Source organism: Chrysochloris asiatica, unplaced genomic scaffold (genome assembly GCF_000296735.1).
Source record: "Chrysochloris asiatica unplaced genomic scaffold, ChrAsi1.0 scaffold00003, whole genome shotgun sequence".
NCBI lineage: Eukaryota > Metazoa > Chordata > Mammalia > Afrosoricida > Chrysochloridae > Chrysochloris > Chrysochloris asiatica.
Genome location: NW_006408521.1, coordinates 21,720,219 through 21,734,415, shown reverse-complemented (window position 1 = coordinate 21,734,415; position 14,197 = coordinate 21,720,219). Strand labels below are relative to the sequence as shown.

The 14,197-nt window shown below is 36.0% G+C and overlaps 1 protein-coding gene across 1 annotated transcript; it reads right to left on the bottom strand.

The window, feature by feature from the left end:
* Nucleotides 1-4,711: 4,711 nt before the first annotated feature.
* On the bottom strand, nucleotides 4,712-9,181 carry ZNF518A (zinc finger protein 518A). Its single transcript, XM_006831186.1, has one exon. It carries the CDS (start codon nucleotides 9,179-9,181, stop codon nucleotides 4,712-4,714), a length of 4,470 nt encoding a protein of 1,489 aa, XP_006831249.1.
* Between the last annotated feature and the right edge of the window lie 5,016 nt (nucleotides 9,182-14,197).

The window sequence follows — 14,197 nt, the reverse complement described above, 5'->3', positions numbered from 1 at the left end:
AGTGTGGCGGCGGTAGTGAGGTTGGCCCAGGATCGGACATTGTTTCGTTCAGCTGTGCATGGGGTCACTATGAGTCGGTTCCGACTCGATGGCACCTGACGACAACAACTGTTAACTGATGGTGCACGGAAGGGATTGTAATCACAGCAATGAAACAAAATGACTGGTTGTAAGCTATCACTCATTTCAAAATAAAAGCTTAAAGAAAAAAGCCTTTGCATAATCAATAAAACACAAGTAAACATTTTTCTGGTATTCTCTGATTTCAGTCAAGATCCAACTGACATCAGCAGTGACATTCCTCATTCCACATCTTCGTTTGAATGCAACTTGAACCTCTGGCAGTTCCCTGTGAAAGTACTGTTATAGCTTTTTTTTTTTTAATAGCTATTTTTGAAATACCAAAATTTTGCTTGCATGTGATATTAATACTGTCCAATTATTTCTGCATTCTGAAACTTGCTCTCCAGTACAAAGAAAGATGCTAAAGCAAATGGAAGAAATGATGAAGTAAAAGAGCGGAACAGAAAAATTCACAGGGCAGCTCAAGAATACCAAGTCAAGTATTATAATGAAATGTGCAAAGACATGGAGTTAAAGAAAGCCAAAAGGAAAGAACATGCTCCGCATTTTTTAAGCTAAAACAAACTGAAGAAAAAGTTCAAGTCTCCACTTGCAATACTGAAGGTTCTATGGGAAAAATATTGAACGATGCAGAAAGCATCAAAAAAAGGAATACACAGTCACTGAACTAAAAAGAAATGGACGATGCTCAACCATTTCAAGAGGTAGCATATGATCAAGAGCCAATGGTACTCAAGGAAGAAGGCCAAGGTGCACTGAAGACACTGGTAAAGAACAAGGCTCCAGGAATTGATGGAATACAAACTGAAATCTTTCAACAAATTGATGCAACACTGGAAACTATCTATGCCAGGAAATTTGGAAAAGAGCTAGCTGGTCAACTTACTGGAAGAGATCCATATTTGTACAAATTTTTAAAACTTCAATATCACCAGTCATTTGTTGTTGTTGTTGTGAGGTGCCGTCAAGTTGGTTTTGACTAGCAGCAACCCTGTATAGACTTTACGAGGAGCGGCTAGTGAGCTTGAATCACCAACCTTGTGGTTCAAACCAACCTCACATACCAGCGCATTAATCCACAAAGCAACAATGATATACACCCACTGGAGTATGGGCTTTTTTTTTTTAATGAAAATAAAAATAACAAGTGTTGGCAAGAATATGTAGAAATTATAACTCTCATACGTTGTTGGTAGGAACATAAAATGACACAGCTGCTATATTAAATAATTTGCAGTTCCTCAAAAAGTTATACATAGAATTACCATGTAACCCAGCAATTCCTTGATATCAACTCAAGGGAATTGGATACATTCATTCACACAAAAACCTGTACACAAATGTTCATATTCTTCATAATAAACAAGCAGCAGAATCAGCCAAATTGTTCATCAATCCAAACAACAGGTGGGAAAAAATAGGAATGACTGATACCAAGTATGGAATTTGGGGAGGATGTTATGGAAATATTCTGGATTTAATGCTGACAGCTGCAAAATATTAAATATACTAAGAAATCACTGAATTGTATATTCTAAATTTTTACATAAAAATGCCATTTAAAATTCCACATTTGACCAATAAAAAGGGAATTGATATAAAGGAAAACAATGTGGAGGGTACTGAAGTATGGAAGAAATACAAGTGAGGTATTTGAATTTAAAAACTACAAATCATCTGCAAAGAATCACTAGTAATTAAAATACTATACATGCTTTTTAGAAATGTACTTTTTGTTATGTTGAAAGTAGCTTTGTCTAACTAAAGCACATGACGGTAAATATTTTCTTGTGTTTTGTTTCCACTTTAGATATATAATCTGTATTTTTAATTTAGTTGTTTTTGGTGCAAATCTTTACTTTTTTTTTCTATATTCTTCAGTCTGCGTAATCTGTATGGACCTACTTTCAAGCTTGCAGATTTTTTTCTAGGAGCTCACACTATTGAGTACCTCTAGTGAACTTTACCAATGACTCTACTTTTCAACTCCACCATTTCATTTTTTATAATCTACCAATAGTCTCTATTTAAATAGGTATTGCCAACACATTTTTCTTTAATGCTTTAAACATGGTTTCCCTTAGTTCTCTAACATATTTTAATAGTTGCTTGGACCCCTGAAGGGTAGTTTTGATTGTCTGCATTTCATTCCTGTGTTATTATTGAAAACAGTCCATTTATCAACTGCATACTGATCCTCCTCTTTTCCCTAAACTAGTTTTACTGTTGTCATGTTTATTTTAATGACGGTTTTCTAACTCAGGAAGCTAATTTGAAGCAACTTTTAAAACTTTAAGGCAATAGGTATTAGCATGTATCTCAAATTAGATTTTCCTTACTGGATTGGTGTTTTTGACAAAGAACTAGATTTTTATACTGCAGCATATATTGACCAGGTAGTTCCTTCTTGCCCTCTCTGTTCACAACTGCTCATTAAAGGTGCATTTCAATTTTCTTGATGTTAAGTTACTAGCATGCATTGGCCTCTATGTAGCTTGCCTTACAGGCACAACCATAGTAAAATTGTGATGCTATCCTAAAGACAAAATTTTACCTAGAATTTGGGGGAGGAGTCCCACATTTCAAAAACTAAACACTGAAATCTAGGTAACTTCCCACTAGAATAAAATTTCCATTAGATTCTGGTACAGTAAAAGAAAATCTTGGGTAAACACGAGCTTAAGATAAATTTAATTGAAGAAAAGTTTCATTACAGAAAGTAGCAATGCTTATCATTCTTTAAAACATCAAAACATTATTAATATAACTTTTATGTTTCAATCAGCTCCATTCTTAGGCTCAAATTTTAAAAAAACACAATTGTAACAGATTTTATACAAAAAATACTTCACTAAGAAAGTAGACAAACTGCACAAAAACAGTACTAGTATAATGTGCATAGCAGGATAGCTTGAAGCATCTACATATGGCTTTTTTAAAAATAAAACTATTGGGGAAATGGGCCCAGTTGGGACCTACTTTTACAGTTGACATATGTAAACTGTTTCACATTTTTAGGCACTTGCTAACAATAGTGTTCAATCCCTGAAAAATGAATTTACAAAAAAAAAAATTTTACATCAGAAATAAAAACCAAAAAAAAAAAAAAGCATGGGTAAAACGGCTTACATATTCCTTTTAAATTAAATAACCAGTTATATTAGTGCATGCACAGAACTAAATGAAATAAAGCTTATGTCAAAACCTTTCTGTGCAAAATTTACATATCAAACTAAAAGGTACAAAAAAAATACCTTTTTATATACAGAAAAGAAGCCCTGAAGTTTTAATCCAAACCAAAATGACATTAACACTTGTAGTAACAATGTAACAAAAATCACATAGCATCTTTGTAATAATTCAAGAATGCCATTTTTCAATGATCCAAGAAAATTCGATCCAAACCTACAAAGTCAAAAGTATCAATTGATGGTTCTGTTGCTGTCATGGAGACATCACTCTAACTCCTCCTGCGGAGTATGTTCCTTAGGAATCTGTCCTGAAGTTCTGTGCACTGTCACTGTGTACCCATTTTCAACTGCCAACACTCAGTAAAAACTGGCTTTGTCGGTCATACTAAAAGTTGCTAATAAAGTGGTTTGTTTCAATTTGGTCATGTTCCTATACTAGCAGTAATTAAAATATACAAAAATTAAAAATTTATTTCTATAGACTAATCTTTAATTTTCAGAAAAGCCACTCCCTTGGAAGTGCTTCTATGTTCCACTTTTTTAAAAGGGTGGCAACTTAAGAAAAAAAAAAATGGCCATTTGGTTTATGGGATAAGAAATGATTTGTATCAGGTAAGAATAGTTTTTTGCTAGGGAATCACAAGAGACTATAGTTAAATTCAGAGAAATGTTCAAGTTAGTTACCTAGTTTCTTAACTAGACTAAGAGTTTAATTCTTCTTTCTAGGCTTCCAACTTACTGCAGTGCTTGACAAAGCCATTTAGAAAGGTAAGAAAATCACTTTGGGAAGGTGTTCCAATCTCTAACATGGGATATTAATTTAATCAGGAAAAAGGATTTATGTTTTTAGAAAAAATTAGATTTACTTACCTAAAACTTCTCAAGCATATAATGAGGTGAATTGGAGTAAATTATATATACTCTCAAAGGATCCTATACCCTTCAAAAGAACTTTACCAGATGTACAGTAAGTTCTTTCCAAAGCTCTCAGTATATCTGCACAAATGAGCAACTCTGAATTGCATGGTGGAGAGAGCTTCCTACCTTCACAGAAGCGATACTTATCAGATTCATAAGGCTGGTGAAAGAGAGGGAATAGGGCTATCAGCTGTCACCCTCTACTGAGTCATATTTTTAATATAAATTGAGAAAATAAAACTATTGTATAAAAGTCTTCTTTAGCCCTAACTTCCCAAGAACATAAATCAGGGTACATCTGTGCTGTGATTAGTTTCTTTCAAAACCTCAGCATACAGTGCTGACATTATCAAATTATCTCACATAAAACTTATGTTCTCCCACTGAAATACGTATAACCAACTGTGAAAACATCTCACTTCAGGTATCATTTTGAAGTAGAAAATATCTGCATTATGATCAATCTACGTACTGTTTCTTCTAATTTTACTTTCCTTTTTCTTGGTAATTATGGTAAATTATTCCAACGTATTCCAATCCCGAGTAGCTTCCATTAAATGTCTCTGTCCATGACCAGCCCAAGCATCCTGATTGTCAAACACTCGACCACAAAACCAACAGCTAAACTTAGCCTTCAGAATATGTTCAGAGGTAGTTTTCACAATCTGATAATTATTTTTGCTTGTCTTTTTGAGGGTTAATTTCAGTACAAACCTTTCTTTCACAGAACTAAGAGGTGTAAATGTTTTTTGCCTCTTGGAAAACTCAATATAAGTTGTTTTAGAAGGGCTACAGCAAACTGGTTTCAATAAGGCATTCATAGTTCTTTCTGACAATGAAACCTTAAGTACACGTCCATTAAATTTAGCAATAGTTTTCATTACATTTACTACTTCCGGTGCATCTGCATCTGGATGATTCAAAACTACAACAGGCTGGTTTCTCCTAGGACATTTCACAAGCTGTTTGGAACTGAAGGGGAAAAGGCGCAAAGTTCTGACTGTATCTTTTGAAAACCTAGGTCCCAATGTTTCATGGAATGCAGCAGACTTGGCCTTTTCTCTACATTTTCTATGCAATGTCGCTTTTTTCCTAGGAGGTTCTTGGTAACTATCCCTATATTTTCGTTTACAGTTTCTGTCTCTAGTTACAAAGGCAGTTTCAGATTCTTTATTTCCTACACGTGTTTTTATTCTTGAAAATTTTCTTTTAGAAGCCTTGATTCTATTGAAGTGTCTCTCATTTGTACAATCTATTTTAGACCTTAACACCCTGGCATCTGAACAATTGGTGATACACACTGGCTCCTTGGGAGATTCTGGGCATGCTGTCGTAGAAGCTATTACAATTTCATTTGCTGGCATCAAATCATCTAATAAGAAAGGTAAGGCATCTCTAGAAGCTTCTGGCTCTTTCTGACCTCCTTCCGTAGTTTGACTAGAAGGTACATTGGCCTTTTGTAATGAAGATGTAGAGTGGCTTACTGACAGATTACTAGTAGCACTCACATTTAAAACAGGGTTAAAAATTTTCAGCAATATTTTTTGTGGTGTTCCTTCAGGTTTCTTTGGCTGTATATTTTGATAGTAAGTACTATTTTGGACTATTTTCGGCGTAAGCAGCTCAGTTTTATTTGGCATCACACACTTTAAAAAAACAGCTTGCTTGCCATCAGGCAAAAGGGTGTACAGAGGGGGTCTCGGACAAACCTCATTCTGCTGTTTTACTGAATCCAAGATATTCAACGTAGTGCCTTGATACTCAGCTAACATAGGAGGAGGAGGAGGAGGAGGAGGAGGGGGAGCTTTCCCTGAAGAATGTGCTGTTGTTTTAATAATACAAGGGCCTTTTAATGACAAATTGCTTTCTGAGTTACTTTTCATGTTCAAACAACTACCAATACTGGAACAAAGGACAGGTGTAAGACAACCGCTCCTTGGCTCTACCTTTAAAAAAGGTGTTCTGCAAGGTTCCTCAGTCATAATGCCGCCACAAGACTGAGCACTCTCAGTTCTGACTCCGGAAACACTGTCAAGTTTCCTATTATTGAAAGCTAAAATCATTCCAGGTTTACTGTTTACTAAGAGAGAAGCAGGTACACATTGTGTATTAACCAGTGACAGTGGTCTTCCTGAAATGACGTGTAATCCAGGCTTATTAGCAACGTGCAATGGAACAAAAAGGCCTTTTGGAGTCTGAACATATATAGCTTGTTTTTGTTCTGAATTTAGAAGTGGATTCTGTACATATAAAGGACTTAAATTTTGGGTAGTGGCTCTCAGTTTGTCTTTTACAAGCTGTTGTGTTATTATTGCATCTGACTGAGTCTTATGTAATGTGCCAATTCCTGAAATTCTCGGTGATTTCTCTGAATCTCTCACATTTTGTGACATCGATAGAACTTGTTTTCCATTGCATTTTAAATTTAGATCATTTGTCGGCTCATTAGCACCAATAATGCCAGATGGGATTGGGAACACGCCTTGCACTTTCAAGTCTTTTGATGATACAACTATTTTGCCCTCTCCCTCAGGTTTCTGAAATGACTGGTCACCGTGAAATGGGAGGCCTTTATTTGGAGTGCTACTGCAGTCTTGTTTTACATCAGATTTTGTTTTTAATACATCTTGAAGTAACTGGTTTACTTCAGGTGGCAAAAATTCTGAAGCCTGCTGGCTCTGGAGAGAGAACACAGATGTAATTCTTGGCATCATAGGTGAATCAAGACTAGAAATGTTATCCCATTTAGGTTTCTCAGTTACATTCTCTAAACTTTGATTTTCATTAGTGTATAGGTTCTGTCCATCGATGTCTTCTCTGTTTCCTGAATCACAGTGTTCTTCAATTTCAGCCTGCGTTTTTAGAGTTCTACATTTTGTATTTAAAAGGCTAATAGATGCTAAACTACTCCCTGGATTTGAGCTCTCCTTCTTTACTAGTGATAAAACGGATTCACTTATTGGATGCTGAGCCATCATTTTGCTTGACGAAGATTCACTTTGAGGATTTTCACACACTGCTGTTCCTGAAAACCTGTATTTATTACAATTATCCACTTTTGAATAATTGTGAAAAGGTAATGATCCCTGATTGGAAGATTCAACAGGTAACTCAGAATTGACATAATTAATGCAATAGTTATGCATATCTCTACTGCTGCATGCATTTGATTTGATAGTATAGTTGACTTTCTCTGGACTTTTAATAATAGTACCTAATACCTGAGGGTGCCTCTCAGTAACATGATTTCCCCATAAATCAACATTATCTCTCATTTCAACTTTTGTGGTCAAATTCACAGATGCTGTGACAAATTCTGGTGTTGCTGGTAAAAAAGGTACACTCTTTTCATCATCCACTGTCTGAATCATATTATTCACTTGAGATATCGACGTCATTTCTTTTTCTGAAGTTACTTTTCCTGAAAGTATATGAGATGAACATGAAAGTGTAGTTGTTTTCATGCAAACTGTGTCATTTAAACCAGCTGCTACTCCTGCAGATAAAAATCCAGTAGTGTCCAAAGTCTGAGGCTGCGAATTAGCAGTACTGTCCTTAGAAGCATCTGACTGTGAGCCTGGGGAATATAAACTCTGTTTATTGGCAGGCAACAATTTTATTACAATATGTTGTTTTCCATCTACCATTTTGAAGCCCATAAACTTAGCACTGTAGTTTGCAGGGATTGTTATTCTATTATTTTTCACCATTAACACTGTAGGTCCTTGAATAGAAGAAGTCTTCAACAAGGAGCCTAAAGTAGAATTTGCTCCCTCTTCAGCTCTATTACACTGTGCAGTAGTCAGAATAGCTGGCTTGTCTGAATGTACCTCCATAGGTTTATCACTCTTCTCAGGGTGTATTCTTTCATCCTTTTTTTCATTTAAATGTTCTTGAACAAGACAGCTCTGGTCCTTATTCTCTGTTTTGTTTGTTTTAAGTACTTGTGTGTTTTTTTCTATACTTCCATCACTTCCATTGTTAATTTTCTTACGTTTCCAAAATGTCTTCCTTGATGCACCTATTTTGTATCTTTTCAGTATTAGCTTAAGTCCTGAAGTCTTTGCTATCCTTTTTTCATATTTCTCTTTTTCCAGCTTTTCTTTTGCATATAAATGTTCTTTGTGGAAAGTCATAACATGTCTTATAAGATACTCTCTCCTGGTGGCACCATAGCCACAATACTGACAAGAGTAGGGAAATGGACTCGAATGAACATGAAGGTGCTTCTGAAGCTCTCCTTTGGAAAAACATACATGATGGCATTTACCACATTTATAATGAACTTCATTATGTCTATAAATATGCTGAACAAATGTGCCAACATCCTGGGTGGAGAATTTGCACCCTTCACACTGAAAATTACCATTAACACAATGTGTGGATATGAAATGCTTTGTCAAGTCCAGTAAAGTATATACTGTCCCATTATTACAAATGTCACATTTTACGAAAGTGCTTTTATGGGTGCGTCTGTGTTGTTTAAATACCTGGAAGTCATTTGCTGAAAAACTGCACATTTCACAAGGATAGGAAGGTAATTCACCACGATGCCACATTTGAAAGTGTTTCTGCAAATCGTTCGGGCTATATCGAGTGTTGTCTAGGCATTTTGAACAGTTGAAATTGAGTATTTTTGCAGACATTTTTATATCCTGCTCTTCAGTTACCTCAGCCTTATGAAACAACATGCACTCTTCAACACAGCTTACAGTCTTTACACGAATAGATTTTCTTGCAGTCTGTGGTTTACTCTGAAATAATTTTCTGAATTTGTCAGTTTCATGCTTCAGTAAGACTTGATTTGGAATATTTATCTTCGGCAAATCAATTTTCACATTTCTTAGTTCATAATGGCAACTATTTTCTGAAATACTTGGTTTAGGTGCTGATCTGATAGTATCTACTACCTCATTTTTCAAATCATAATCCTTTTGTAAAATTGTGTGCTTTTCATCACAAAACAATTGTTTTTGTTCAGATGGCATGATTTAATAAAAAATCCCAACTTCTTTTTTTTCTTTCTTGAAGTTATTTGAAATTTAAACATGAAACAATATTGTGTTGAGACATCTTCAAAATAACCAGGATTTCTCTCACTCACCTAAAATTAAAAAAGTAATTGAAATTTTCATCACAAAAATATCAGTGAATAAAGTATCTTTAAGCTCATTTGACACAAAGTATATGACAGTTTATCAAACATATAAGCAAAAGATTTAAAAGACCTGCTAAGTATTTTAAAAATAGCTTATCAAGAAGCAGTAGTTTGAAGTAAAAATAACAATATTTGGGAGTCAAGAAATGCAAGCTCTATTTCTAACTCTGCTCTGTAATTTGAAGCAAGTTTCAACTTCTCTATTTTTCCTCATCTGAAGAAAACCATAGTTGGATAAATGCATTCAAGCTTGAAAATGTTTATATTAAATTGATACTATAATTTTTAATAGAATTTTAAAAATGTTATCAAGGCAGCCCTAAAAATTGACTCACATAGGTTTTACCTATGTATCATTAAGTTAATTTCTTAGCGGGTTTCATAGCTAATACCCAAAAGGATACCAACAGATTTCTCTCTAGATTTTCCACTTCCTTAATGCCTCAGAGATAAACTACGTTTGCAATAAAAATTTCATTGATATAACAACAACAAAAAGATAGCATCTGCTTCTTCAGTAAGTGCTAACTGGTGAAAAAAGAACCCAAACAATTAAATAAACAAATAGTAGTTCATCAGTCTACATATTACCTTTCTGGTTCTCTACCATTTGATTATTTGGTTTCTCTATTCACAGAAATTCAAGCAGATGGCAGTGAAGAAAAGCCTAGACAGACTGTACTGTACCCATTACTACACACCTTTGTTAATTTAAGCACTTACGGCTGTTACTTCAGACAAGCCTCAAATCCATGTCTTGGTTTCTTCATCTGTAAAATGGAAGAAAAAATTAGTACTTTCCTATCTCATTTACAGCAATGTAAGGATTAAATACGAAAACATATAGTAGAGATATCCTATAAAATGTTCTACAAATCTGTGGTTATTGTTGTTAAGTGCTGTTGACTCAGTTCTGACTCATAGCGACCCTGTATAGAGTTTCTGAGGAGCAGCAAGTGGGCTTAAACCACTGACCTTGTGGTTAGCAGTCCAGTGCTTATCCTACAGCACCCATCAGGACTTGTTATAAATCTGTGGTAGTGAAAACACATCTAGATGATGTAGTTATTGCTGTTGTTAAGAGCCATTGAGTTGGTTCGAACCCATAGCAACCCTGTACAGGGTTTCTGAGGCTGTAAATCTTCACAGGAGCAGAAAGCCTCATCTTTCTCCCACGAAGCAGCTGGTAGTTTCAAACTGCTGACCTTGAGGTTCACAGCCCGATTCGTATCCATTATGATAACAGAGCTTATCTAACTAGGGTGACTTTAGACTTAAATTGAAAATCCATTTTAAATTAATATTTTCAATTCCACCTTGTGGTGCTGAGGGATAACTGATGGGACTACAAATTGAAATATTTCAACAAACTGATGCAGAAATGGAGGTTCTTATTCATCTATGCCAAGAAACATGGAAACCAGCTACCTGACCAACTGATAGGAAGAGATCTCAATTTGTGCCCATTCCAAAGAGAGGTGATGCAATGAAATGCAAAAATCATTAAACAATTATCATTAACATTATATGCCAAGTAAAATTCTACTTAAGATCACACACTTGACCTGGAAGATGAAAGAAGAGGAAAAAAAGAATAATCTGTTACAATTTGATGAACTTGGCCTACACCTATGGATGCAGTAGCTCAAAAGAGGGAACAAATCTTTACAGCAAGGATCATTCCCAACCCCTCTCCATACAGAGTAGACAGGGATGGGCAACTTGGACATTGGCTACCTAATATGGGGAGGGGGGGCTACAAAGGCAAGAAGTGACTGGCTTACAAGCTTTAAGGAGGAAGCCTAGTGCTAGATCCAGAGGGCACAGAGGAAAGTAGAATCTCCACTGAGTAGTATCCAATCTGTCTGGGCAGGGCTGATGAAAGGAGATGTGGATAGGTCCCTTGTGGTACAATGGTGAATAATTGTTATCAGGACTGACTGTGAGTGTTGGAAATATAAAGGTGTACATTTTGTTGCAAAAAGAGGGGAGTAACTGACTTTGCAGTCCAGGAGCTGAGGTCCCTGGAACCATCAAGGGAGAAGAGCGTAGTGTGAGACCCTACCCAGAGAAGCAGTGACACCAGAGATGGAGACAGAGGCAATGACCGGAGACTCTGGACCCAGCGAGAGAGAGGGACTGTGTGCTGATGACCAGGAACAGGCTTACAGGGTATACCCTTTGGTTGGTTGATGATACACTGAGGGGACTGTAACCATGGCAATGAAACGATACACAATAGGATGAATGTAAAACTAATGTTCTCCCATGTAAACGATCACATAATTCAAAACAAACACTTAAAAAAAAAAATTCTACTTAAGATCATTCAAGTTAAAACAATAAACTGACAGTATTACCAGAAATTCAAGCCAGATTCAGAAAAAGATGTGGAACTAGGGATATTATTATTGATGACATCAGATGGATCTTAGCTGAAAGCAGAGAATACCAGAAAGATGTTTATTTATGCTTTATATTGACTATGCAGAGGCTTCTGACTGTGTGAATCAGGACAAACTATGGACTTTACAAAGAATGGGTATCACAGAATACTTCATTGTGCTCATGAGGAATCTATACATTACTGTATATTGACTAAGCAGCAGTTATTCAAACAGAACAAGAAGATACTGAATGGTTTTAAATCAAGAAAGGTGTGTGCCAGCACTGCATCTGTTCACCATACTATGCTGAGCAAATAATCCAAGAAACTGGATTATATGAAGAATGTGACATCAGAATTGGAGGAAGACTCATTAACAACCTTCCATATGCATACGATACAACCTTACTTGCTGGAAGTGAAGAGAATTGTAAATACTTACTGACGAAGATCAAAGACCACAGCCTTCAATATGGATTGTATCTCAATGTAAACAATGTAAAGAAAACAATATAAAGAAAAATGCTCACAACTGGACCAATAAATAACATCATGACAAATGGTAAAAAAGATTGAAGTTGTCAAAGACTTCATTTTGCCTGAATTCACAATCAATACTAATAGAAGCAGCAGTCAAGGAATTAGGCAAATGTGCTGCACAAGATCTCTTTAAAGTGAAGACCAAAGATCAAATTGAGGTCTATGGCCCACCTGACCCAAACCATAGTATTTTTAATCACTTCATATGCATATGAAAGTTGGACAATGAATAAAGAAGACCATAGAAGAATTGATACATTTGAGTTATGACACTGAATAATATTAAAAGTACCATGGACTGCCAGAAGAACAAACAAATCTGTATTGGAAGAAGTACAGTGTGAATGCTCCTTAGAAACCATGATGGCAAGACTTTGTCTCGCATACTTCAGATATGGTATCAGGAGGGACTGGTCCCTGGAGAAGGACCTCATGCTTGGTAAAGTGAAGTGTCGGTAAAAAAGAGGAAGCTGCTCTCCCACCCCCACCCCCATCTCCAACCCTCTTCACCCCAACGAGATGGAATGACACAGTTGTAGTAACAATGAGATCAGGTTTAATTGTGAGGATAGCACAAGACTGGACAGTGTTTCATTCTGTGTGTATAGGGTTGCTATGAGTCAAAACTGGCTAAACAGCACCTAACAACAACAAAAAATCTGCATACAGCATGGACTCGCTCTTTAAAGTAAACTGCAAAGTAAAAACATAAAGATGGCAATTTAGGTCACATGACTTCTTTCATCTCCCAACTGTTCACTGGAGAAAAAAAAAACACCATTCCAATAAAGAACATGGCCAGAAACTACATGAGTATTTCATACACATACTTCAAGGTGTTTTGATAAGTCTAGTCTGAGGAAAGTAGAGGGAAAACAAATATTATCTACCACTATTTTTAAGAATAAAATCCATTAGAGGACACTCCCACTGAGTCAATTTTGACACATACTGGCCCTGCAGGGCAGAGAAGAACTGCCCCACAGGGTTCCCAAAGATTCTGTGAATCTTTGCACTAAATGAACATCTATTATGCCCCACATAAGGGATTATGTGACAGAATTCTACTCCCATTTTCTCACAAACTTTCAGAAGCTCTACACAATAAGAACCAGACCATGAACCACAAGGTCCACGGCTCAAGGTTGCCAGCCACTCCTCGGGAGAAAGACGAGGCTTTCTGCTCCTACAAACATTAAAAAATATTGGAAACCCTATACAGGGTCACCATGAGTTGGAACCGAATCGATGGCACTTAACAACATATATATGTATACAACTAGACACAATTACATTATTGAGTTTTTCATGTCTTATTTAAATAAAAAGTGATTGTGTACTACTCTTTTAATAAAATACCTGATTTTAATAAAATACCTGATGAACTGTTGCTCTATTTCTAAAAGCTTTAGTATTAGCATTATGGGAATTTGGTCAAACGTACTGGAGGATTTCCATTCTCTCATCTGCTCTGGAATATTTCACTAAATTTTAGAATTACCCACTCCTTAAAATTACAGAATGTACCAGTAACACCATACGACCCCAGTATCTCTTTAGATTTAGACTTCACAATCTTTTCACGTTCTTCTGTAGTTTCTGGTCTTGTCAGGTTTCCTACTGCAATTGAATCACTTTTGGCCAATGTATACTTTCCTTGAATATGATCAATTTCCTTCACATTTTCAAAGTGCAGTCCCATAAACCTAACTTTTTAAAAATCAATTTTACAGAAAAGCCAGACTATGGCCTACAGAAATAAAAGCACAACATAAAAGTTAATGTGTTAGGGAGAGGACTTCCGGCGCTTCCCTGACCAGGGAGCTCAGAGTAGACACTGGAGAGGGAGAGAAAGGAATAGTCAGAAACACCACACTAGAAGGCTTCTAAGTCCGTCTTCTGCCTATGACTGATTGGAAT